The 26824-nt window shown below is 38.8% G+C and overlaps 4 protein-coding genes and 1 pseudogene across 4 annotated transcripts; 1 reads left to right on the top strand and 4 right to left on the bottom strand.

Annotated features, from left to right (window-relative positions):
- Nucleotides 1-1459: 1459 nt before the first annotated feature.
- LOC107730884 (plasticin) lies at nucleotides 1460-15630 on the bottom strand. Its single transcript, XM_016541837.1, has 9 exons — nucleotides 15049-15630; nucleotides 7671-7731; nucleotides 7409-7504; nucleotides 4845-5012; nucleotides 4619-4744; nucleotides 4163-4383; nucleotides 4018-4067; nucleotides 1764-1837; nucleotides 1460-1556 (listed from the first exon to the last, which is right to left on the bottom strand). The coding sequence occupies exons 1-9, from the start codon at nucleotides 15540-15542 to the stop codon at nucleotides 1476-1478; spliced, it is 1371 nt and encodes a 456-aa protein (XP_016397323.1). The 5' UTR covers nucleotides 15543-15630; the 3' UTR covers nucleotides 1460-1475.
- A 1751-nt stretch (nucleotides 15631-17381) lies between these two features.
- Nucleotides 17382-19813, bottom strand: LOC107730894 (tubulin alpha chain-like). The gene is made up of 4 exons (XM_016541848.1): nucleotides 19706-19813; nucleotides 18912-19134; nucleotides 18675-18823; nucleotides 17382-18569 (listed from the first exon to the last, which is right to left on the bottom strand). Exons 1-4 carry the CDS (start codon nucleotides 19706-19708, stop codon nucleotides 18438-18440), a joined length of 507 nt encoding a protein of 168 aa, XP_016397334.1. The 5' UTR covers nucleotides 19709-19813; the 3' UTR covers nucleotides 17382-18437.
- On the bottom strand, nucleotides 17589-18338 carry LOC107730881 (tubulin alpha-1 chain-like). Its single transcript, XM_016541834.1, has one exon. The coding sequence runs from the start codon at nucleotides 18336-18338 to the stop codon at nucleotides 17589-17591; it is 750 nt and encodes a 249-aa protein (XP_016397320.1).
- Nucleotides 19814-20579: 766 nt separating the features above from the next.
- Nucleotides 20580-23610, top strand: LOC107730893 (tubulin alpha chain-like). The gene is made up of 4 exons (XM_016541847.1): nucleotides 20580-20711; nucleotides 21798-22020; nucleotides 22109-22257; nucleotides 22363-23610. Exons 1-4 carry the CDS (start codon nucleotides 20709-20711, stop codon nucleotides 23341-23343), a joined length of 1356 nt encoding a protein of 451 aa, XP_016397333.1. The 5' UTR covers nucleotides 20580-20708; the 3' UTR covers nucleotides 23344-23610.
- Nucleotides 23611-24502: 892 nt separating this feature from the next.
- Nucleotides 24503-25768, bottom strand: LOC107730880 (sulfite oxidase-like; annotated as a pseudogene).
- Between the last annotated feature and the right edge of the window lie 1056 nt (nucleotides 25769-26824).

Genomic DNA, 26824 nt, shown 5'->3' with positions numbered 1-26824 from the left:
GGACAGGAGAGAAGTCCTAGTATGTTCTTCCTTTCATTCAGCCAGTGGAGATCAGACAGAGGTGCAGAGGAGAGTGAAAGCATCAGATGGAAAATAGACAGAAATTACTTTTCCCATTCCTGCTGCAGTGTCAAATGACAAGGCACACTTGCAACAATTGTGTAGATGTTTTATATTTGGTATTGACTTGTTTTCCACACAGGGACATAGGAGGAGTGGAGGTATCCGATACCCTCACTGGATACTACTCAGTGCTTCACAAAACCACAAAGAGGTACCTCTCTCTTTTGATCACTTTGTGGATATTGCGTGGTCTTTCATCATTGCACTGCAGGATAAGAAAGTGAAAACACAGAGGGAACTTTGGAAGCTCTAGTTATGGAGCTTGCTGACTGGATACCTCATCCTCCTGCTCCTTCTGCTTCTCAGCTTTCTGCAGGACATGCCGTGACAAACCAAAACAGTTCAGGCTTTCCAGCAGTGCCTACAGTTTAAGTACAGATTTTGCCACAAGAAAAAAAAACCCTGTCATCTGCACTGCGTGTGATGTACCTCTTTGCTTCCTGCCAAATGAAGACTGCTTTAATCATTGAGCAGCATATTAAATACTTTTTTCACACATACTGGCTTCTTTGAGATACTCTAGCATATGTTTAACATACTATCTTATAAACTTTATAATGTTTAATATATTTTTATGGCCTCATATCAGTGTCCTTACAAATATTTTTCTTTCTAACCAAGTTTACAGTTGACTTTCTCAAAACTACAAATGTGTACATGTTGCTTACATATATAGAACAATTAATGCCAAATATTGTGTAATTAATATTAATATGCTATAAGCCATTGGTTCAGCGTTTAAAACAAACAAACAAAAAAAACTCAGTCTCATGAGGTGTCAGTGTTTTCAATTCTGGTTATGAGGACCCAAGCAATGCACATTTAGTTTGTCTTTCTTATCTGACACACTTATTTGAGTTTATAGAGCTCTCTTTTAACGAGCTAATGAACCGAATCACAAAATGTGCAGTGCTGTTGGTCCTCAGGAGCAGATTAAAAATCCTCTGATTTAATCCGACCGTGCCTGTGGCAAGACTCAAGCTCAAACACTTCATTATGGACAAGAAGCCAAACAATTCTGTTTACATTCACGTTTATTTGAAGATTATATTGACGTGAACTTCTGAAATATTGTTTTTGATGTCTGTAAGTGTGTTTGTTTGTTGGGCATCTTGTTAGTGACTTTATTTAGGCCTGCATACATGATTTATTAGTTAAAGCATTGTCATTTTATGCTCATATATAGTAATAGCACCATATTATACACAATACTGAGTCTAATATTTGCTGATATTCACTACACTGCTACCATCATTGTAAACAGCATGTGTGCCTACATTTTACTATTACAGTTCCTTTAAAATTGCAACACACGATTAATAACTCATCAAGCATTAATTTATCTGCACACTCTAATCTTTTTCAGAAGCTCCTTGACCATGAGAATCTTTTTTCACATCTCTGCTCTTTTCCTTTGTAGATTCTTTCACCACCTGAGCAATGAGCAAAAGAATCAATCAGATATATGCTACATATTTTACACATATACATTTGAAGGGGAAAAAAACAAAACAAAGGCAAACAAGCTATAACTTTAAACAATAAGAATACTGAGTGATAGAGTGTTTTTCACTGGCCAATTTATTGTTAAAGGATGCTCGGATGTCTGTTTCAGTAAGACTGGAATCAAAATGTCTCACCTCTCCATCCCGAATCTCAACGGTCTTGATTACAACTTTCTTTCCAGGTCCAGTATCAGAAAACTGACCATAATCTGTTCAAAGACATCACACATCAGATGCTATAAAAACCTTACACATGGACACAGATGAATAATTGCATTGTTTTGTAAAAGGATATGAAATGATATGAGTGGAGACATGGAAACAATTGTTTACCCCTTGTATCTGTCCATTATTATTATCGTGAGCAACTACAGTAGCAATCAAAAGTTAACTCATTTTCTTGGAACAGATTCCGTTTCAGCTGATAGAAGGAAATGTGACCTTTTACACAAAGGAATAGTTCGCCCAACATACAACTCCAGTGTTATTAATCATGTCTTCCAAGGTAATCGAATTGGTTTTAGGTGAGAACTACTTTTGATTACATTTTAATCAAAAGTTTTGAATTAGCTCTTGTTTATTTGATGTCACATACATTGAAATATGATCATCTTGGATTATTCTGACATAAAAAATACAAAAATGAAGAAAATATTTAATTCTTATTCCATTTCTGCTATCAGGTCATTTGTGCTGCACAATTTCCTACATAATAAGGCAAGGCAGCTCAGTTGTAAATTTAGGTTATTCAAATTCTAATTAATTAAATTTTTTTATTAAGGTTATTCCAATAAATCTATTGATATTCATAAATAAACATCAAAATGTAAATGGCATTGTATGAGCAAAGTTAAAGGGATAGTTCACCCAAAAATGAAAATTCTGTCATTAATTACTCACCCTCGTGTCGTTCCAAACCCGTAAGACCCGTAAGACATGTTCATCTTCGGAACACAAATTAAGATATTTTTGATGGAATCTGAGAGCTGTCTGACCCTGCAGAATATTCGCTGGACGTAAACAGCGTATGCTGTTCTGTGTCAGCTGCGTCACGCCGGATCTGTTTCCTACGTTGTTGTGATTTGATCTGAACGAAAACAGCGTATCCGTGTGACGCAGCTGATACAGAACAGCATACGCTGTTTCCGTCCAGCGGATATTCTCCAAAATGACGCTACAGGGTGACGCGGAGGAGACGAATTGTTGAATAAAGTCTTTTTTTTTCTTTTGCGCACAAAAAGTATTCTCGTAGCTTTGTAAAATTCCGGTTGAGCCACTGATGTCACATGGATTATTTTAACAATCTCCTTGCTACACGTCTCTGGACTTGGGAACATTTCAGTTGCGTTGCTGTCTATGCAGGGTCAGACAGCTCTCAGATTCCATCAAAAATATCTTAATTTGTGTTCCGAAGATGAACGAAGGTCTTACGGGTTTGGAACGACACGAGGTTCCAATAAATCTATTGATATTCATAAATAAACATCAAAATGTAAATGGCATTGTATGAGCAAAGTTAAAGGGATAGTTCACCCAAAAATGAAAATTCTGTCATTAATTACTCACCCTCGTGTCGTTCCAAACCCGTAAGACCCGTAAGACATGTTCATCTTCGGAACACAAATTAAGATATTTTTGATGGAATCTGAGAGCTGTCTGACCCTGCATAGACAGCAACGCAACTGAAATGTTCCCAAGTCCAGAGACGTAGCAAGGAGATCTGTAAAATAATCCATGTGACATCAGTGGTTCAACCGCAATTATACAAAGCTACAAGAATACATTCTGTGCGCAAAAGAAAAATTAAAAAAATAACGACTTTATTCAACAATTCATCTCCTCCGCATCACCCTGGTATTTTTTGTTTTCTTTGTGCACAAAAAGTATTCTCGTAGCTTCGTATAATTGCGGTTGAACCACTGATGTCACATGGATTATTTTAACAATCTCCTTGCTACACGTCTCTGGACTTGGGAACATTTCAGTTGCGTTGCTGTCTATGCAGGGTCAGACAGCTCTCAGATTCCATCAAAAATATCTTAATTTGTGTTCCGAAGATGAACGAAGGTCTTACGGGTTTGGAACGACACGAGGGTGAGTAATTAATGACAGAAATTTAATTTTTGGGTGAATTATCCCTTTAAGAAACAATAATACAACAGGGCTTGCTTGGCTGGTCTGTGTGTGTGATTCTACAACCCTCTTTTTAATTTTGAGTGAACTATTCCTTGAACACCTTCAACCTTCACCTTCACCTTCATCCTTGCTTTTTTTTTTTTTTTTTTTTTTTTTTTTTTTTTTTTTATCCTAAAGTGTTATTTTTATTTTAATGGTTAAATAATAATATTAATAATAATGTTTATGATGTTATATGTTATGGCAGACTCACCACCACTGTATCCACTCATTGAAGGCATTTTCATGATAGGAACCACAATTCTGAAAGGTGCAGTTTGAAGGTCATCAGTTACCAGGTAAAACAAACACTTTACACACAGAAACGTGTTAAAGTGGCTCAATGGCATCACTCTTACCGGTTTTCCTCTCCCTCCAGAAGTTTCCTGTAGGTGGCAATCTCAATATCTAGGGCCATCTTAACGTTGAGCAGATCCTGGTATTCCCGCAGGTGGCGTGACATCTCCTCCTTCAGGTGCCGTATCTCGTCTTCCAAACGGGACACAGAATGCTGATCGTTTCCGGCCTCTGCAGCAAACTGCTCTTCCATTTCTCGCATCTGCCTCAGCAGAGCCTCATTCTACCATCACAAACACATACAATTGTCTAAATAAGGGAATATCATAAATGTATATTGTTTTACATAATGACAACAGAAATACACAACACTTAAGCAAGAACTTGCATCAACTAGACAGTTTAGGTTTCAAATAAAGCACAAGTAGCGAAACACCTGAATCAATTTCTATTTTTTATCCAACGCTTTAGGCAGCTTGAAAAGAAGATGCATAAAACATTTTATTATATGTATGTACAGTGCTCTTGAGAGAATCGATATCGCAGTTCTGGGCTTGAATTTGTCTCCTCAGGTCATTGGTCTCTTGCTTAGCCTGTCTCATGGCCTCAGCATTGCGCTTAGCTGAATCAGTCAGGTCAGCAAACTAACAGAGAAAACACAAGATGATCAGTACGTTTTACGGTATTTTACCAGTGTATTATCAGTAACACCCTCACACTGTGGCTCTTCGTGATGGCACTCACCTTGGACTTGTACCACTCCTCAGATTCCTGCATGTTTTTGGTGGCGATGTTCTCATACTGAGCTCTAATGTCTCGAAGTGCTGCCGTCAGATCAGGCCGGCTGGACGTCTCCATCACCTCCATCTTCATCTGCTGACTCTGAACACTCACCTGTACATCCTGAATTTCCTACACATTTAAAATACACAATTATTTTTAATGCTTGCATGTTGTTGTTTTTTGTTGAAAACAGTATACAGATAATGAGGTTAAAAGGTCAAAATGTAAAGGTCAACAACAACAAAAATTGATATGCCATGACATTAGGCTTCGTCAGTAAGTCTTCTCAGTTAGTAAGATGGCGCCGACGCTGATGGCTGCCTCCGTGGCGTGCTCCGCAGTTGTTTTTATTAGTTTGTCCTGTCTTTAGTTATATCCCTGCAATCAGTTTCACCAGAGACGAATTGCTGGACATTCGGAAGTACACACCACCCGATATTTCACCGGTTTTTGATTATTCTGATGTTTTGCTGGACATTGTTGTCGTGGGAGCTGTGGCGCTGATCAAGCGCTTCACGCGCAGACGGGGGAAGGGAGCCGGCGCGCTCGTGAAGCTCAGACAGCGCGGATTCAGAAGCGACTCGGCATCAGTGTGGAAAAGTCTAAAAGAAATCACCAATTACAAGACGCCATCCCCCAGCAATGTGGAGAAACAACACCTGGCAGACGAATATAGTATGGAAACTTACTGTTAACCAGTTAACAGGTTTTTACTGTAGCATTTTTACAGTCTTTTACTGTTAAAAATCACAATAATTTTTTACAGTGTACAATAAGAGCCTGTACTTTCAGTGAATTTTTTTTTTTAACAAATTTATGCTTACATATTGTTAGTTCTATTTCATCTAAGTCAACACGCCACAGTATGGGTCAGCCTCGCTAAGGATGAGCTGTCAGGAGACGGTATATCAAATTAACCACGCCCCGCTTGCAATCACGGTCTATATGGTCACTCAGGGAGCACTTGTCACTAGTCGGCAAAAGAGAAAGCGCCGGCTACATCGCACCTGTATTTATAGACCGTGATTGCAAGCGGGGCGTGGTTAATTTGATATACCGTCTCCTGACAGCTCATCCTTAGCGAGGCTGACCCATACTGTGGCGTGTTGACTTCATTCACAGAACTAGGTTACCTATGTAACCCCTCGTTTATACTGATAATTACACAGAAAGGTATATTGGGCCTATAATTGTACTTAATCTTTTGATCACGATATACTTTCTAAATATCATTAAAGGGACCCCTACTGAAAAATAAATATACTAAATGTATTTGAAATACATTTATTTCATGCTAAGTACCGGTATAATACAAATACATTTATATATTTATGTACTTAATAAAAATACATTGCAATTGTACTTTTAATATACTACTTAAAGTCTGCTAAATTGGAACAACTGATTTTGCACTTACTGCACTTTAATTGTGCTGAAGTCCTACTATAGACATACTGAAGTATATTTGACTAAAGTGAAACTATTGCAAGTATACTTCAGGTACAATTTAAATATCTTGCATTTAAAGGCCGATATTATTCAAAGATCTTCATCAATAGTGACATTAAAACACATTAGGCTTAATATTAAGAAATGTGCATTGTGCAAGTAGTATTCCAAATAATTGTTAATTATAATTTTTATATCAGTAAGTCTTGAGCGATATTTCAGTAAATATGTTAAAGGGGTCATATGATGCGAGACCGTTTCGTGAACCTAGGAGAGGAGGTAATTCTGACTTATTTATTACAATCTGGTGCTTCTGAATCAGCTACTGTTTTGTTATTAGTTTAAGTATTTGCTATTGACTGTTCAAATGCGGAGTTTTGCGCATCGTGTGTGTGTGTGCGCGAGCGAGCGAGCGAGAGAGAGAGCGAGAGAAAGAGAGAGAGAGCGCGAGAGAGAGCGAGCGAGAGAGAGAGAGAAAGAGAGCGCGAGAGAGAGAGAGCGAGAGAGAGAGATACACAAAATAATGATCTTTAAAAAAGCATCATATGACCCCTTTAATAGATTTGAACTATACTTAGTAGAAAAGCTGCATGGTCTGATGAAGGCCTGGATAATGGCCGAAACTTCACATGTATTTTAACCACTAACGTTGGATTTCATCAAGAGTGAGTGTTGCAGCTTTTCTAAATGACATGACTTTTTTATTTTTGGTTGCACCTCCTCTGTTGGTAGAGCTCCTCTTTTTCAGCAATTTTTGTAAGTGATGACAGAATGTTCATTTTTGGGTGAACTATCCCTAGTAAAAAAGTAATTGGCTACTGATAGATTAGCCTATTACATACTTTTTTCCCCCACAAATACCGGCTTCTTTGAGGTAATACACCAGCATGTAATTTAGATACTATCCCTATAAACGTACATGTTTATCATAACAATTCAGCTTTGATATAGCTTTGGGATATGGTTTCTACACCATATTTTTTCAGCATAGACAGGAATGTGATTTTCACATTTACCAATTCATTATTTCTTAATAAAAATAAATAATAAATAAATATAAAATATTTGTGTCTCACCTCATCATGCATCTTTTTGAGGAACTCAATCTCATCCATCAGAGATTCAATCTTTCTCTCCAGTTCCAGACGAGCAAGTGTAGCATTATCCACATCCTTCAAGTACAAACAGTCAGATTAATACTACTGTTATATCTCGTTTTATATACTTTAAAAACATTGCATTTTAGAGTGCTGCAGGGATGACATGTAATAAAGAACCTCAGAGACAGCATTCAGTGGAAATATACAGTATGTTGTAAAATACTTTCCATCACATTACCTTACGGAAGAGAGTCAAATTATTCTCAGCTTCTTGTCTTTTCTGCATCTCCTCATTTAACCTGCACATAAATATGGGAAAATAAAAGTCAGCTTCAATAAAAATCAAGGTTTAATACTTTTTCCCAGAGTAAGACAAAATGTAGTTGTACATTAGTGTGCTGTTAGAATCATGTAATCCATCTTTTATTTGATACTGGGATGGGTGAGAGAGGGTCCTTAAAGACTATGTCTGAAGCGAAGGTTGTAATATAAATATAAAATCTTATCTGGCAGAGAGTCAGAGAAGCGATTAGCTGATTTGCTTAAAAGCATCTGAGATTACATTAGTACCGGTTGGGTGAAATGTTCTTATTGCAAATTTAATAATCTATTCAAAGCATAAGCCAAACATATAGAGTGAGTCCAGTACTTCTGCTTTATCGGTATCATAATATATTGCTCAAAGAAAAGACTAAATCTAGACTAAAGCAGAAATGCTGATACGTTATCATATGCTAACAACAACCACAACAATGCACGATTATTCTTAAGGTTCAGCTAAAAATGGGCATCACGAACATAATTACAGTGATTCTTTAAAACATAGTCTTAGAATATGAACAATACGTGTATTACAGTTTTTAAGAAGAAAAATCTAGAAAGTATATGATTGTGTAATATTCTAATCATATTCAGTAATTTGGATGATTGCACTGCTTTAAGATGCGTGAGCTAAAGCTGAACATTTTAGTACAATAGTATAGGCCTACTTATTATAATGTTATATAGGAATTTAGATTTTTAAGGACAGTGTTCACATTTTTTTTCTAAATCAAAAACTGATAGGCTACCAACACAACCCCAGGTATTTATTCAATACAGTGGCTAAATTAAAGAAAAATAAAGCATCAACAGACAGACATTTCCCAACATCACAGCAGAATGAACTTGATGAACTTCTTTACTTTCAAAATTGATACTATCAGAGATACAATTACAACCATGCAGCCATCAGCTACAGTATCGTATCAGACAGATCCCCTGAGGAACAGTTCCACTCATTGTCTGCTATAGGAGAGGAAGAATTGTATAAAACAACAACATAGACAGCAACCGGTTAGACCCTATTCCATCTAAGCTATTAGGTGTTTCCAGAAGTCATAGATCCTTTTCTGAATATTATTAATTTGTCAATGTCGTTAGGATATGTCCAAAAAACCTTCAAACTGTTATTAAGCCTCTCATTAAAAAAAAAACATTTCAATCCAAGAGAATTAGTTAATTACAAACCGATCTCAAAGCTCCCTTTTCTGTCAAAGATACTAGAAAAGGCAGTATCCTCTCAGCTATGTTCCATCTTAGAGAAAAATCGGTGAGGATTTCCGGTCAGGATTTAGATCGTATCATAGTAATGAGACTGCTCTCAGCAGAGTTACAAATTACCTTCTCTTATCATCCGATCGTGGTTGTATTTCTCTATTAGTGCTACTGGATCTCAGCACTGCATTTGACACTATCGACCACAACATTCTGATGATGATGTGATGTGACGTGTGGCCAAGCATGGTGTCCCATATTCGGAATTTGTGCTCTGCATTTAACCCATCCAAGTGCACACACACAGCAGAGAACAAACACACACAGTGAACACACACCCAGTGCAGTGGGCAGCCTTTTTTTTTTTTTGCTGCGGTGCCCAGGGAGCAGTTGGGGGTTCGGTGCCTTGCTCAAGGGTCTCACCTCAGTCGTGGTATTGAGGGTGGAAGAGAGTGCCGTACATTCACTTCCCCACCAACAATTCCTGCCGGTACCGAGACTCCAACCCGTGACCTTCGGGTTATGAGTCAGACTCTCTATCCATTAGGCCACAACTGCCCCTAATGGTCTACTCTTTTGAATAGACTACAAAATTATGTTGGCTTAAGTGAATTGCATTGGCATGATTCAAATCATACTTATCTGACCATCATCAATTCGTAGCAGTAAATGAAGAGGAATCATATAGATCACAAGTGCAGTATGGAATGCCACAAGGCTCAGTACTAGGGCCGTTGCTTTACATGTTACCCTTAGGAGATATCATCAGGAAACATGTTGTTAGCTTTCACTGTTATGCTGATGATACTCAGCTCTATATTTCTTCGCGGATTGACTAAACATGCCAATTCGTAAAAGGGAATGCATAGCTGATATAAAAAAACTGTATAACTATTAATTTCCTACTGCTAATTTCTGGGGAAAAAAAAAACAGGTGTTAATTATCGGACAAAAAACCTCCGCATGTAATAACCTAAAGCACTAACACTAGATGGCTGCTCTGTTAATTCTTCGTCATCAGTTAGGAACCTAGGTGTGCAATTTGATAGCAATCTTTCCTTTGAAAGCCACGTTTCTAGCATTTGCATTTGCAAAACTGCATTTTTCCATCTTAAAAACATATTTAAGCGTTAATTCATGCATTCATGACCTCAAGGTTAGACTATGCTCTCAATGTCAAATGCAGAAACGTTAATTCATGCTTTCATGAACTCAAGTTTAGATTATTGTAATGCTTTACTGGGTGGTTGCTCTGCGTACTTAATAAACAAACTCCAGCTGGTCCAAAATGCAGCAGCTAGAGTTCTTACTAGAACCAGGAAGTATGAGCATATTAGCCCGGTTCTGTCAACTCTGCACTGGCTCCTGAATGAACAACGAAGACATTTTAAAATCTTGCTAATTACTTATAAAGCCCTGAATGGTTTAGCTCCTCAATACTTGAGCGAGCTCATATCGCATTATTGTCTTTTACATCCGCCACGATCTCAAAACTTAAAAAGGCCATTTGATAATACCTAGAATATCAAAATCAACTGCGGGCGGCAGATCCTTTTCCTATTTAGTGCCCAAACTCTGGAACAATCTACCTAGCATTGTCCGGGAGGCAGATACACTCTGTCAGTTTAAATCTAGATTAAAGACCCATCTCTTTCACTTGGCATACACATATTACACTATCGCATTTCTATAATTCAAATCCGTTAAAGGATTGTTAGGCTGCATTAATTAGGTCAACCGGAACCGGGAACACTTCCCATAACACCGACTCTACATCGTAAGAAGAATGGTATCTATACTAATATTAGTCTCTTTCATTCTTATTCCGAGGTCTCGGTAACCATACGGATCCAATCCATATCCAGACCAGATGGTGGATCAGCACCTATAGCAGGGGTGGCGAACTCCGGTCCTGGAGAGCCGCAGCCCTGCAGAGTTCAGCTCCAACCCTAATTAAAACTCACCTGCCTGTAGCTTTCTAGTAACCCTTCAGACCTTGATTATCTTGTTCAGGTGTGTTTGATTAGGGTTGAAGCAAAACTCTGCAGGGCTGCGGCTCTCCAGGACCGACGTTCGCCACCCCTGACCTATAGAGACGACCTCTATAGCCCTGAATGTCAGCGGAGACCATGTCAACTAGATGCGCCCCAGAGACAGATCCCCTGCGAAGACCTCATCACCTCGACGACCATCTGCACAAGACCACAGGAACCAGACAAGTCCTCTGCACCTGTGTTGCAGCCTGGAATTAAACCACACCATGTTGGTTTCGTCTGGCCAGACGAGAACTGTAACGGTAAACGGTAAAACTGTTTGCACTACAAACCAGTGTGTTCATAAATAAGATAATAAATTAAAATAATATGGTAAGACAGACCAATTTGCAATATCAAGCAGCAAAAGCTGTTTTGTACAGCTAAAAATAACTGGAAGCGGATGAATACTTATTATTTAAGCCCTAAATTGTCAGCCCCCTTAAATCGATTTCCAGGGGGGGGTTTACGGTTAAATGGGGAATTTTCTTTTCTTATGTCATATCAGTTTAATCATTCTCTTTGAATAATAAGTCGTGATAGGGCTGTTACCAATAAAATCAGTATCAGTAAAATCCATTTTTGCACTGTAAAGGTGGCATAGAATCTGCATCAGCTCAGATGCGTTGAATAGACACTGCAATTGCAACAGCATAAATAATGTCATGAGATTAATGTTTTAAATGTAACATTTTGAGTATATAAATATGAAATGATTGATGAATTGAAATTAATACTTAAATGTCCAACTAAAACCACCAGTAGGTGGCGGCAAGTCAGTCAGGCTATTACTTGAAATGCTTTCATTGGGCCTGTTTACACCTGGTCACTTCATATTCTCTGATCGGATAGCTATCTGATCGCGCATTCCAGATGAAACTAGGGCTGGGTAAAAAAATATCGATAACTCGATATTCGTCGATTCTCATTTTTACCGAACGATATCGATTCCTAAATCCCAAGAATCGATTAGTCTAGCGTGTTTTCAGTTAATGGATGGAACATTGAAGCGCACTTCCCATCCAATATATCGCAATAAGCATTGTGCTTTAACTAATCATCTCCTCCACATTAATACCAGTTTCAGCACAAAATAAACATGACTAAACATCCGAAGGTAAGTTAAAAGAAAGAGTACAACTTTACAATCCGTATCCTGTCTCATGTAATCGCTCAATCAGTGTTTCAGCCGCGCAAAGACGTCAATAACGTCTTGTAAACAATGTCAAGTAACTCACATTTACCTATTCAAACATATTCGGTGACCATAAACTCATTAGTCAGATAGAAAAATAAACTGTAGAGCGAGGCATTTTGCTAAATATATGCACCATATAACATATTTATTATAAATTTGACTGTTCTTCAATGTTTAATTTATGTTTGAATAAATCCATCAAGTTTTTATGACAGCCACCATTATGTTTATATTTAAAAAAAAAAAAAAAATTGAAGTAGAAATATTATTATGTAATTGTAACTTTATTATTTTAAAAACTTCATTAAGTGTAATTTTAACAAATCAGTCCATTTTAACCTTCAGTATTATAATAATGTAGTACCAACTGACTCTCGTGTATATTTTACAGCATTAGTTGAGAGATTTTTGCTTCCTTGAGGAAATGTGGCATGTAGCCTACTGTACCTGTTATATATCCCAAATAATCGATATTGAATCGAATCGGTAATCGAATCGAATCGAGTCGCAAGCTTGTGAATGAGAATCGAATCGAATCGTGACATTTGTATCAAAACCCAGCCCTAGTCATGAAACTGTGTAACTGCATCTGGTTGTTGAAACCACATATGTAAAATGTTAAATGTTAAAATAATAGTGTGAGAGGGTGTTATGACATGACAGTTGTTTAATGACAGCACTAATGCAACAGAGTAGCTATCTCTTCAGTAAGCTGCCGCAAATGAAACTGAAAGTAAGTCGCAGACGCTCAACACACAAGCATCCTCATTAAAGTAGTAAGACTAACTTATCTTTCAAGTGCTGATGCTGCTCTCTCTCCTGTAGCGGTCTTTGATCTTGAAATTAGCTTATGATGAATCAAATGCAGCGCAAATCTGCTTTCGTTGACGTGAACTCCGTTAGATTTGCATATAGCGCGGGAATTGAAGATCGGATCCGTTTTGCAGAGACACATTTATGTGGCCAGGTGTAAATGTAACAGTCTTAATTGTGTGTTGCTCTGAGACGCGAATCTGTTCTGTTGTGGATGTTGTTGGAGCAAAAACATGTCTAAAATGTAAGTCACTTAGATAACTTTATTGAACTTTATTTTTATTGAACTGCATAGGCTGCCAGTGTCAGTAGTGTTGAACAACATATCACAATCGTGCCAATATTCGAGAAAAAAAAAACTTCTCACTATTTCAAAAGAGGGTGGCCGCAAAATGAGCATGATGAGAGAGAAAAAAACCATTGTAGAATCTATGGTACACTATTAAGAAGCGCTAACCTGCAAATGTTACCTTAGGGAGCTATTTCTACCTCATCTAACCCTTAAATTTCATTTTATCACTAACCTAATGTATAGGTTATAATTAGGCTAATATTTTTGGGTTGAATCAAATCAAATAAATTAGATTTATCTGTAATTTTAAACTTGATGTCCATGATCTATAAATTAATGTTTTAAGGCAAGGTCACTCTATAAAAAATAATGTTTTACACAGTTTGATCTCATACTTTGTACTTGTTGTTTTACTTTCTCTTTCGATTTTTTTGAGGATTCCTCCCTTTTCTAGTCAGAGAAAACGCCCCTGCTTGGACATCTTTTATTACCAGTGCTGAGGCGCAGCCCTGTCACAACGCGGACCTGCTGCTGCTTGAGCTAATTAGGCTGCACATTTGCGCATGCACCGATTTCGGTATGAAATGGGCGTAAAGCATAATTTTTATAAAGTTCTAGGCGTGCTGAGGTTAAATTAGTTTTAAGCAGTAATGAGTAGTTTCAAAGTACGCGAACAGTAGCATATGAAATGATGTCCTCATATAGACTGAATACAGGCTGTGTGTGTATATGGAGCATTAGTTGTATAAATGCCTCATCCATTAGACACAGTCGAACCGCATTAGAGATGATGATGATGATGATGGGAGGGTCCCTGCTGCAGTTTCTTTGTCTCTGTTACTTTAATTAGCTGCCACGCCCATATAACATGAACATCATGTAGACATGCTGTTATTTTTAAAGATATAATCTTAATTTATTCAACCATAATTGCATCTGAAGTGATATCTGCAAATTTTCCCCACTAAATCAATCTTTTCTTTTGTCCTCTGTATCAAAATAAACATATTTTCTATAAACATAGGATTCCATCCTGAACATATTTAAAATTTCAGTTCAGTATCCCAGTGTAAACAAATGAATTTAAAAAAAATTATTATTAAAATGATGACAAATAAACAAAAGCTTAATCTTTCAGAATATAATAGGTATTGTTATAACATCATTATAACTGGAGCCCACAGACATTATAAATGTCTAACTTTGGCACATTTAACTTTGAACTCTTACCAGTGTTAACTTTTGTCTTAAAACCCATTTTAATTTTTATACTCAACAGTAAAAAAAGTGAACAGTAAAAAAAGTAAAATTTCCAAAAAATGAAAATGTTCATTATTTACTCACCCTTGTGTTACTCCAAACCTGTATTACCGTCTTTCCTCAGCCGAACACGAAAGAAGATGTTTTGAAGAATGTTTCAAATGTTTTTGTCAATGCAATGGAAGTCAGTGTCCATGCATAGACACATTTTTCACAGTATCTTCTTTTATAATTCCAAAGAACAAAGGTTTGCAATGACATGAAGATAAGTATGTAGTTATTTTGGTTGAACAATCCACTAATACACTGGCCTGTGTCAAACATTTTAAAGGTCAGAAATTTTCTAAAAAATATAAACAATGCATATAATATAAAATTGAACAATGTAATATAAAAATGACAAATTAACGACTGTTTTCTGTATTTTCTTAAAGGACTTGTTATTTGTAATCTATCCCATACAAGCATACACCAGCACACGCACCTTTGCTTGAGCAGAGCCACATCTTCGGCCAGGTTATCTCTCTCCACCTGCATCTGGTCTCGATCTTTGCCCATCAGTTCCAGCTGTCTGCGCATCTCTCTCATCTCCTGCTGGCACAGCTCATTGACGCGGCCTGATGGCCCTTGCTGCTGGTCCTTGTACTGACCCAGCTCCAGAATCAGCTTTGAGTTCTGCTGCTCTAAATACCGGACCTTCTCTATGAAGCTGGCAAAGCGGTCATTGAGTTCCTGTAGTTCTCTTTTCTCATTGCTGCGTGTGGCAAGGAACTCTTGGTTGATGGCTCCTGCTAGTGAGAAGTCCAATTTATCATAAGAGAGACGGGGGGCCGGAGCACTGGAGCGGCTCCTGAAGTCCACAGAGCGGGTGGGAATAGAGGAGGAGATGTAGCGGCCCCCTATGTGACTGGACACAGGGCTATAGACAGGCGTCCCGAAAGTGCGGTGATAAGAGGTGCGAAATGTAGAGTGACTCATGGTTTTGCCTCTAATCGTTGTTTAAACCTTTTATTTAATGATTTACCTAGTGTATCTTCCTCTTCGTCTGGTCTTTTTGTCTCTAGCAGTTTTGATCAAAGCTGAGTCACAACAGGATGTGAGACTGCGGCTTTTATAGATGAAGCTGGTCAGTTGATCTGAGCTCCACCCAGCCCAGCCCAGCACATTCCCAGTCTCCAAAGCCCCAGATCTCATCATCTTTCATGTATTTATCATTCATCCTTACAGTCACTCCCACCCAAGCCCAACCCGGGCACGTCTCTGACACTTTCCACTTGATATGTGAATTCTTGCTACAAAACACTGACAATCAACAGCTTTGTGTGCAATTATTTAATTTATAATGTTAACGGGACTGAAAGAAGCATTTTAATCTTTAAACAATGGAAGTTAATTGAAATGCAAATGAGCCAAAATGAATCTCCTAAACATCCAATGATCCCAGGACTTGCCATAACATCTACGGCCAGACTTACCATTGGGCTAGACTGGGCCCATATTGGGCTTAAATACAGGACAGAAACAATAAAGATAGATGAAGACCTAACTGGTCAAAATATCTAAGAACGAAAGACCTTACTGGTTGAAATGTTGCTCTTTGTTGTGATAAAAAGTTTCTGGTGCTTTAATTTCAGTTTATAAAACGTCTATCTTTGTGGATAACTCAGCCATTATATATATATATATATAGCATTAGCATAGCATTACCACTAAATGCCATTTCAGATGCAGCTTCATGATGCAAAGATGACCTTTGTTGATACTGAATTCATTTGACTGGTAACAACCTATAGTGTCTTATACTGTCACAAAAAAATTGTACCTTTAGGGTTACAACAGCTTGTCACTGAGACAGTACCCTTAATGATTAGTAATCTGTACCCTTGAGGTGATCAATTTTAGGGGTAAATAAGGTACAGAGATGTCCCTTTGAGGGTAGAGCCCTAGTGACAAACTGTTGTACCCCTAAATATACAATTTTACCTTTTGAAAAGGTACCGCCCCAGTGACAGCTTTTGTACCTTTTTTTTTTCTGAGAGTGTATGCTCACTGCTAAGAGTACACCTATATTAATAATTCATACATAGCTTCCATTTTTTTCCCCCTTTGCAAGTCATCATCACTGAAATATACAGTAGACTAGTCAAGCACATTTTCTAAGGAAACACTTGGTATCCATAAAATAAGCATTTGTGTGTGTGTGTGTGTGTGTGTGTATAATTAGCATTACTGATGCTGAGACGATTAGTGTGTCATCTTGCCAAAAATACAGGAATTTTTAAATATCTATCTTTCATTGTCTTTACAAAGTTTTAATTGTTACCACCTAACACATTTAATTGGAGTTTCTCAGTAAAATCTGTGAGAAACTTAAAGTTATTTAAGTCAGCATCAAAAAACATTATATATATATATATGCATGTATGTGTGTGTGTGGATAATGGGAATGTTTATAATATTCTAATATTATTCTAAATTTCAAATGTAACAATGTCAAATTTGTCTGTGATGTGCTTTTACAACAATACCACATAAATAAATAAATACCTGTGCATTTTGATTTGGAAACAGAAATATTTGTGATTCACAAAAGCTTGACATGCAGACTTTTTTGCTCTTATCGTTAGTTAAAAACAACGGGAAAATATAAGGACGTTTTGAAAGTTTTTCTGCATAGTCCAACAAACTCTTATTTCCAAAGATAAAGGAAAAACTGATTTCTCATAATGCCTTAAAACTGCAAAACTAAAGGTCAATTTATTGTTGATGTTGCCTGTATTTAATTTTGTTTAAAAAGTGATCAAGAGCATATGAATGTTTATTTTAAGCTTTTTATTGAGACACAGAATATCCACAATAAGCTTTCATTACAATATTTGTCAGCAAATTAAACTAACATTCAAACTAACACCAAGTAGGTAGACTGTTATGTCAGTTGCCATTTTTTAAGCTTGTGAAATTTTCAGTCTAGAGGCTACCTGCTATTCATTTTCATTCTGGACAATGCATGAAAATGAAGGAAATCTAATACTCCTCACCCTCCTCTTCTCCTTCTCCCTCGACTGAATCTACACCCACCTCCTCATAATCTTTCTCCAGGGCTGCCATGTCTTCTCTAGCCTCAGAGAACTCGCCCTCCTCCATACCTTCACCTACGTACCAGTGCACAAAGGCACGCTTAGCGTACATCAGATCGAACTTATGATCAAGTCTGGCCCAAGCCTCCGCGATAGCAGTGGTGTTGCTTAGCATGCACACCGCTCGCTGCACCTTGGCCAAATCACCACCAGGTACAACGGTAGGGGGCTGGTAGTTGATACCAACCTTGAAACCAGTTGGACACCAGTCCACAAACTGAATGCTGCGCTTGGTCTTTATGGTGGCAATAGCAGCATTTACATCTTTAGGTACAACATCACCACGGTACAACAGGCAGCAAGCCATGTACTTGCCGTGACGTGGGTCACATTTGACCATCTGATTAGACGGCTCAAAGCAAGCATTAGTGATCTCAGACACTGAGAGCTGCTCATGGTAAGCTTTCTCAGCAGAGATCACAGGAGCGTAAGTTGCTAAAGGAAAATGGATACGTGGATACGGCACCAAGTTGGTCTGAAACTCAGTTAAGTCAACATTCAGGGCACCGTCAAATCTCAGGGAGGCGGTAATGGAGGACACAATCTGACCTATCAGCCTATTAAGGTTGGTGTAGCTGGGACGCTCGATATCAAGGTTTCTACGGCAGATGTCATAGATGGCCTCATTGTCGACCATGAAAGCGCAGTCTGAGTGCTCGAGGGTGGTGTGGGTGGTAAGAATGGAGTTGTAGGGCTCCACCACAGCAGTAGACACCTGTGGAGCTGGGTAGATGGACTACTCAAGCTTAGATTTCTTTCCATAATCAACAGAAAGGCGCTCCATCAGTAACGAGGTGAAGCCAGAACCAGTTCCTCCTCCAAAGCTGTGGAACACCAAGAAGCCCTGAAGTCCAGTGCACTGGTCAGCCTATGAAGAGGGGGAATGGAAAGAAACAGTAATTCAATTGTATTTAAGTTAAAACATAAATTGCTGAATGAAAACAGGCTGACTGTGATTACAAGGATGTCTTACCAGTTTGCGAATCCTGTCAAGAACCAGATCAATGATCTCTTTGCCAATAGTGTAATGGCCACGAGCGTAGTTGTTAGCTGCATCCTCCTTTCCGGTGATCAGCTGCTCAGGGTGGAAAAGCTGACGGTAAGTTCCAGTGCGAACCTCATCTGAACCGCAAAAAAGAGTGTGGAGAGAATGAAAGCTGTGAAGCTCGTGGACTAACCATAAGAGACTGGTAATCAGGCAATTACTAACCAATCACAGTGGGCTCCAGATCTACAAACACGGCCCTGGGAACATGCTTGCCAGCTCCTGTCTCACTGAAAAAAGTGTTGAAGGAGTCGTCCCCTCCACCAATGGTCTTATCACTGTGCATCTGTCCATCCGGCTGAATCCCATGCTCAAGGCAGTAAAGTTCCCAGCAGGCATTGCCAATCTGGACGCCAGCTTGACCCACATGAATGGAAATACACTCACGCTGTTGTGGAAAAGAAAGATAAATGACTCTATCTTTAACATTTATCCTGAAAATTAGGACAATTCCCAGTACCAAGACATTTAAAAAAAAAAAAGAGAGAGAGAGAGAGAGAGCTTTATAAAATGTAAGTTTTGGATGATATATTTGATTACATACCACACTGGATTTTAATTTATATTTACTTACTGACAAAACATGTTGTTTGCAACACTTTTAAACTGTATTATGAAACCCATAACTGTATAAAAATAAAATATATCAACACCATTTTCAGATAATTATCCAAATAAACTATAGGCAACAATGGCATACAATGAGAAATGTCAGACCGTTATATTCCCAAATTCAGTTTTTGAAAATTATATAACATAGCTATTTAGCTGTATTTTTAGGCTCTCAAATCATAAATGTTCTCATATGAAAAATACAGAGCTCGTCTTTCTTCTCTCCCTTCTAACAATGACGAGCATCAACAGAACTGTGCAAAACCTTCCGATTAAAGCGCAAAACAGCAAAATAAGATGAACATTATAAGGCAGAAGATTAACTAAGAAATAAAGTGTTCACTCACCATTTTGTGGTTTTTCTCAGCTGCTGCAGGCGCTGATATGTGCTGCTGCTCTCATAGCAGAGAAGATGTCGCTATAGAGCAGGCTGCAGGAGGGATGGGCTCAGTTTATGCGCAACCAAATACATCTTATGTATTATTCCAAACAAAATACAGTTTTATTTCACGCCAGTCTTGCTTGCTTACTTACTCTTTGTGGAAAAGGGTTATTCATGGTTGCAATAAATCTCTCAAATGCACATAAACTAACATCTGGATCACAAACACCACACACAGTGGCATTCGTGTAATTTTATTTATCAAACCTGCATCCTACAAATCATTTAAAATGTAATTTGAACATTATGTCATTCGTGGTGTTTTTGACCGTAAATTTCAATTAACCTACTGAACACAGTTCTAATAACACATTCAAAACAGACTGTAGGGAATAATTTAGAGTTTTAGATGCTTTGATGCAGCCGCACCTTATCATTGTGATCCAGAAAACATAATGTGTTTTAAACCCTAATAAGCCGCCTAGACAATATTTCCATATAGGCGCACACAGCTAGTCACGAGCCACCGCCCGTCTGAGATTCTGCTGCAGTACATGACATCATAATGCTGCAGAAAAAACAACAACTGTTCAACAAGCACCATTTACAGATTGTAAAATAAATCTTTATGAGTGTGAAAGAGGGCTTGGACTGACTGACTCAATGACATAGCGGTTTTATTTCGTTTTTAAAGTAAGCTAATGACTATTTCAAATGATCCCCAGAGATTATTCAGAAATCAACGGCATGCAAAAAAACCTGAATGAAACAAGTGTTCTGATGCAATGAAATGAGCAGTCTATATATTCACATACATGAAGTAGGTCACATTTTGACGCTGTCTGTCACTCTATAAAAGCGGTGCCACTCGAGGATTCCGCGCAGTTACTACATCGACTCTTCGCCGTCGACAACAGTAACGCAGTAGAGCTAAATATTGTTTCCAGATCATTCCAAAGTATACGAAAATGGTGAGTAGCTGACTCGTTGTATTATTAGATTTTTAGGCTATACTATGCAAATGAAAGCATACGTGTAATAAAATGATTTAAGCAAGAATTGTGTCATTATGAAGAAATCGTATGCTAAATCTAAGCATATAGGCTACTAAATGTTGTGTACATAATACTTATTAAATAGTAGTCTAGTGGCTATATCTAGAGATGAGGCAGGTTACAGGGTCTGCGGAACACTACACCTGTCATCGTTTTAATAAACGACATCTGCTCGATATATTCCTGCTGAATATTCTGGTGAATATGTTTGACTCTCTGCTATTTTGTATCGGGATGTGTGACCACTTTTCGTCTGTTAGATGCTGATGAACTGTTATCAGGCTATTATTATTATTCAGTACATGCTTTCTCTTTGTGATTTTCAATTTTAAATCTAGGTATTCATTACATTACAAATATTAAGCCTCAGTTATTTAACAGTGCAATGGATTTGAAGGTCATTAAAGGCATAGCAGAGAGTTCACACTACTCTTCAGACAGCCATCATCTGCTCTGACCAGCTAAACTCAGGAAACATATGTTGTAGCCTACTATAAACAGTATTGTAACAGTGTAGCAGTATGAGTGTAACAGTGCTTTAAACAAATTCAGAGTTATTCTCATCAGCAGAGAAAAGATTATTTATAAACCCAGAATGAAAATACAGTTCACTGCCTTTGTATGGACTTAACTTACATTGCATATACAGTGAATAGTGCTGCAATTTGGTAAGATGACTTGTAGTTCTTTAAGTAAACCCATGTTGCTAAGCAAGAAATAAGGGACAGCTAGGTGGAGCTCGAGGTTTTTAAACAGGAGAGGCGGAGGAAGGTGGCATCCATGGTTGCTCACATGATGTCTTGCCTCATTGGCTATATTCAGTTTTATACTTAAAGCATAGAATGGCGTGTTATTGTGTCGAATTTTTTTGCAACACCCAATTCACACTTGCACAGTATGTACATTCGTATCTCATAGTAATGAAGTCAAAATTATATTAGATTTAAAAGTCTGCAACTAACTATTATGTAATAAAACTGTTGCTTTTCTTCTTTGCAACAGCGTGAGTGTATTTCCATTCATGTGGGTCAAGCTGGCGTCCAGATTGGCAATGCCTGCTGGGAACTTTACTGCCTTGAGCATGGGATTCAGCCGGATGGACAGATGCCCAGTGATAAGACCATTGGTGGAGGGGACGACTCCTTCAACACTTTTTTCAGTGAGACAGGAGCTGGCAAGCATGTTCCCAGGGCCGTGTTTGTAGATCTGGAGCCCACTGTGATTGGTTAGTAATTGCCTGATTAGTCGTCTCTTATTGTTAATCCACAAGCTTCACAGCTTTCATTCTCTCCACACTCTTTTTTGCGGTTCAGATGAGGTTCGCACTGGAACTTACCGTCAGCTTTTCCACCCTGAGCAGCTGATCACCGGAAAGGAGGATGCAGCTAACAACTACGCTCGTGGCCATTACACTATTGGCAAAGAGATCATTGATCTGGTTCTTGACAGGATTCGCAAACTGGTAAGACATCCTTGTAATCACAGTCAGCCTGTTTTCATTCAGCAATTTATGTTTTAACTTAAATACAATTGAATTACTGTTTCTTTCCATTCCCCCTCTTCATAGGCTGACCAGTGCACTGGACTTCAGGGCTTCTTGGTGTTCCACAGCTTTGGAGGAGGAACTGGTTCTGGCTTCACCTCGTTACTGATGGAGCGCCTTTCTGTTGATTATGGAAAGAAATCTAAGCTTGAGTTCTCCATCTACCCAGCTCCACAGGTGTCTACTGCTGTGGTGGAGCCCTACAACTCCATTCTTACCACCCACACCACCCTCGAGCACTCAGACTGCGCTTTCATGGTCGACAATGAGGCCATCTATGACATCTGCCGTAGAAACCTTGATATCGAGCGTCCCAGCTACACCAACCTTAATAGGCTGATTAGCCAGATCGTGTCCTCCATTACCGCCTCCCTGAGATTTGACGGTGCCCTGAATGTTGACTTAACTGAGTTTCAGACCAACTTGGTGCCGTATCCACGTATCCATTTTCCTTTAGCAACTTACGCTCCTGTGATCTCTGCTGAGAAAGCTTACCATGAGCAGCTCTCAGTGTCTGAGATCACTAATGCTTGCTTTGAGCCGTCTAATCAGATGGTCAAATGTGACCCACGTCACGGCAAGTACATGGCTTGCTGTCTGTTGTACCGTGGTGATGTTGTACCTAAAGATGTAAATGCTGCTATTGCCACCATAAAGACCAAGCGCAGCATTCAGTTTGTGGACTGGTGTCCAACTGGTTTCAAGGTTGGTATCAACTACCAGCCCCCTACCGTTGTACCTGGAGGTGATTTGGCTAAGGTGCAGCGAGCGGTGTGCATGCTAAGCAACACCACTGCTATCGCGGAGGCTTGGGCCAGACTTGATCATAAGTTCGATCTGATGTACGCTAAGCGTGCCTTTGTGCACTGGTACGTAGGTGAAGGTATGGAGGAGGGCGAGTTCTCTGAGGCTAGAGAAGACATGGCAGCCCTGGAGAAAGATTATGAGGAGGTGGGTGTAGATTCAGTCGAGGGAGAAGGAGAAGAGGAGGGTGAGGAGTATTAAGTTATTTTCTCCTTTCCAGGTCAGTTACTGCTTTGCATCATTAATCAGTTATATTCAGAAATGTAAATGAAATGAGGCTTTAAAGGTGACACATATCAAGCATTCAGTTGTCTATTGCAATGTAAAGAATATGTGCAGTAAACATTTGTTTTTTTCATCATGTCAACCACATATTTGGTGCTGCAGTGAATTGAGATTGAGTCATATTTTCCTGTATTCCTCCAATTACAGTGTGTAGATCAAATAAAATTATTCACTGACCTTACTGATGTCTGCAATGAATGGATCATTAAAAGACATGAGTAACAGATGCTTTTACTCAAACCCCATTAGAAAACATTCACAATTTTTAAATTGAAGTACTCAGATTTTCATTTCATTTTCAAGTATGGTAATATTAATTAAGCTCCTTACAGCAGCAACAGTGTTTTTATCCAGCAGCCTTGTTCACGTTCAATATCAGATCTGCCCACTAGGAAAACTACTTCTACTGCTTCTAATGAGTGTTTATTTTGTCTTTCCTCCCAAATCACATACTACAGTTAAACATTTAACATGAAGTATAGCACATTCTGGAATCTGCTTAAAATCACAAAAGAAGATTAACAAAAATAATTTTCATACCTTAGAGTATTTACTAATAGTAGTTATTCACATAAAATATAAATCAGAGTCACATTACAAATTGCATTAAAAATTGCATAAATACCTATTACTGAATACTAAAATAACAATTAAATGGTTAAATCATTCAAATGTCATTTCACTACACTAAAGTATTAAAAAAAGTGGAACTGTAAAATGTAATATTGATCACATTCAATATGCCACTAAACTGGTACTTCAGAAAAGCTTACATTTGTAAATTGTTATAGTTTCTGGGGATTGAATAATTTTAATTGAAAATGTATATATTAAAAAATAAATATATACTGTATAAAATAAATTAAAGTTCTTAGACCTTATTAGTAGGCAGGTTATGTAACAATCAGTTGGCGTTAGTCAGTGGAAATGCAGGCCTTCATCATGTTGATGTTCAGAATATAATTTTGAACAGTGTAATATGGTATTAAACCAAGTGTTTATAAATGTCTTATGTTTATAAATGTCACTAGACTAAAAATGTCTTATGAGATTTCATGATAGAAATGAATGACAAATGATAACCTTGTTTGTTATAGTCAGTTTTGACCAAGTATTCTGGTGTTGAACACCTGCAAGTATCCATCAAGACATTTATTTTTGCTTGTTAAAATATAATTAACCAGTCTTACATAAAAAATAAAGTCCATTTCAAGCACTTCCAAGAACCCACAAGCTCAAACAGTTGCAAAGCCACAACCCAACCTGCACCCAAGAAAATTCCAACAACTTTGTTAATGTTCACCTTACGTTCACGTATTAAGTTCATTTTTGGTCTTTCGAACCCTCGCTCACTTTTACCTGTACTCGATGCCACGCATTACTAAGGACTCCTCGTAAGTTCCAGATAGGTGCAACAGTGTCTGTCTGCGTGTTGTAACTACTGTCCACTGCTTTGCATATGATCTCCAACTCCTGAGCCCTATGAGGAATTGGGACGTCTATCTCCCATAGCTTCCAAGCCCAGGCTCTTCCAGGTGGAGGAGGCGGGGCAGGGTGCTGTTCTTGATCACTAGTGCGAAGTTTGGCTACATGCCACGTTTTCCCACCATCTATCGAGACGTCCACTCTCACAACCTCTCTTCCTCCCGCCCACTACACGCGTAGCCTTTTGAGTCCTTTGACTTGCTTGACTTTGTTCATCTCAGAACGACGGTTCCCGGTGCACTGAAGCGTTGCTGTAATTGTGTGTTTTGGAAAACGAGACTTTAGCTCACTTAGACTAAGTGATACTACTCCACCAGGGATACCCTCGATCTCCAACCTGTAAGTTTCAGGATCCACTCTGGGCACTGGAAGATGATTACGCTTAAAAAAATATGACTGAGGGGGTGATATAATTATCAGAAATTATAGATGCAGGTGGTTCAGCATTGAAAGGTTTGAGACTGTTGATCTGAAGAGCAGCGTGACGTGTTGGCTCCGCAGAGTAAGGGTCTAAAGGGATGGTACTCTCTTGCTTCTGGCAACTCTCTGTATCAAGAACACCAATTTTATACTCTGAGAGGATTTCTAGAACATGGTCTTGTTGATGAACAGCATATAACGCCCAGTAAGGTTCCAGAGCTCCACCAGCAGCCAGAAGTATTTTGTCGCCACCAGGGTGCATGGCCACAAATTCAGTGATATCATAGACTCCTCCTTTATAGGTGACCCACACACCACTCTCAAGGGAACAATGCTTTGTGACTTCTTCTAGGGTGTAAACGGGAAGATTCGAAGTCTGCGTTACCCGTAACTCTGCTGAGGTAGCAGCCCAGTGAACCTGAACAAAAACAGACATAAAAAAGATTACTCAGTTACAACTAAAGCATAGGGCACATTGCAATTTTTATGTCCTTTACAATTGTTGTTTGTCGGCAGTGTTGGGGAAAGTTACTTTTAAAAGTAATGCATTACAATAGGTGGAGGTTGTGTTTGCGGAACGATGTATGTTATAATACATCGTGTATTATAACATACTTGTATTATCAACAAGTGAGAGTGGAGAGATTCGTCCTCACGCGAGCCTATCGCAAGACATCTGGTAGGGGGGGCACCTGCACCAGCCAAATTTCAGGGGGGGCCGGTGCCACCCCTGGCCACCACGTAGACACGCCCCTGGGCCCAAGGCCCAATGCCCAGTCTTGCGTCTGAACTATGACGTGAAAATTGGCCCGAAGCCCGGCCCTAGGGGGCGAAAAAAGTCGGGGCCCGGGCTGAAATGCAGGGCTCTACTCCATTCCCCCTATGGGGCCCACTCTCTCGATACACTGGTTATGCTTTTGCCTCCTCGGCCGCCTTTTTCAAACAGGTGCAGCGCGTCCTCGTGGTGCTGTAGATTAGAAAATGCATGACCTGCGAGCGGAGCAGAACGCGGGACCCGAGCGTTTTTAATCCATTCCTATGGAAGTTGAGCTTGCGCAATTTAGGAACGAACTGAAAAAAGTTCGTGCACACACACATAAACACGCACGTTAAGCATAAATTCACGAGTTCACACTTACATATAATTAAATAAAGGTTATGCGTATTTGGCGTGCTGTCCGGGGAGAGGGGTCCGAGCTCGGTGTCCAGCCCGGCCCAAAAGCGCCCCGAAATTTCTTTATAAAACATCACGAAGAGGACAAATCTAGCAGGCAGCCTGAAGCGAAAAAAAAGAGGAGGAAAAGAGGAAACAGGACAACGGTATGCATAGGCACCAATTTATGTTTCTGCCCACACTCTATTCCACTCCAAACCAAGTATAAAACATTTTATTCATCATTGTTTCCATGAGCAAATGATAACGGGCTAGGTTGTCACGCAACAACTGTGCCTTAAATATTTTAACATTCCCATTTTTTACAGCCTAATTAAT

The sequence above is a fragment of the Sinocyclocheilus rhinocerous genome, unplaced genomic scaffold, assembly GCF_001515625.1.
Source record: "Sinocyclocheilus rhinocerous isolate Xijiao unplaced genomic scaffold, SAMN03320098_v1.1 scaffold1090, whole genome shotgun sequence".
NCBI classification, from domain to species: Eukaryota; Metazoa; Chordata; class Actinopteri; order Cypriniformes; family Cyprinidae; genus Sinocyclocheilus; species Sinocyclocheilus rhinocerous.
The sequence above is the reverse complement of the archived record's forward strand: the minus strand, read 5'-3'. Positions and strand labels throughout refer to the sequence as shown.

What these genes read in the sequence shown, in the direction of transcription:
- LOC107730884 (XM_016541837.1), bottom strand. Translation starts at nt 15,542, where the DNA reads ATGAGTCACTCTACATTTCGCACCTCTTATCACCGCACTTTCGGGACG. An exon ending in CTGGAGGGAGAGGAAAACCG is followed by an intron (nt 4,068 to 4,162) that starts GTAAGAGTGATG and finishes TGCACCTTTCAG; the next exon opens with AATTGTGGTTCCTATCATGA. An exon ending in TTGAGATTCGGGATGGAGAG is followed by an intron (nt 1,557 to 1,763) that starts GTGAGACATTTT and finishes CTCATTGCTCAG; the next exon opens with GTGGTGAAAGAATCTACAAA.
- LOC107730881 (XM_016541834.1), bottom strand. Translation starts at nt 18,338, where the DNA reads ATGGTCGACAATGAGGCCATCTATGACATCTGCCGTAGAAACCTTGAT.
- LOC107730893 (XM_016541847.1), top strand. An exon ending in TCTGGAGCCCACTGTGATTG is followed by an intron (nt 22,021 to 22,108) that starts GTTAGTAATTGC and finishes TTTGCGGTTCAG; the next exon opens with ATGAGGTTCGCACTGGAACT. An exon ending in TTGACAGGATTCGCAAACTG is followed by an intron (nt 22,258 to 22,362) that starts GTAAGACATCCT and finishes CCCTCTTCATAG; the next exon opens with GCTGACCAGTGCACTGGACT.
- LOC107730894 (XM_016541848.1), bottom strand. An exon ending in TCTGGAGCCCACTGTGATTG is followed by an intron (nt 18,824 to 18,911) that starts GTTAGTAATTGC and finishes TTTGCGGTTCAG; the next exon opens with ATGAGGTTCGCACTGGAACT. An exon ending in TTGACAGGATTCGCAAACTG is followed by an intron (nt 18,570 to 18,674) that starts GTAAGACATCCT and finishes CCCTCTTCATAG; the next exon opens with GCTGACCAGTGCACTGGACT.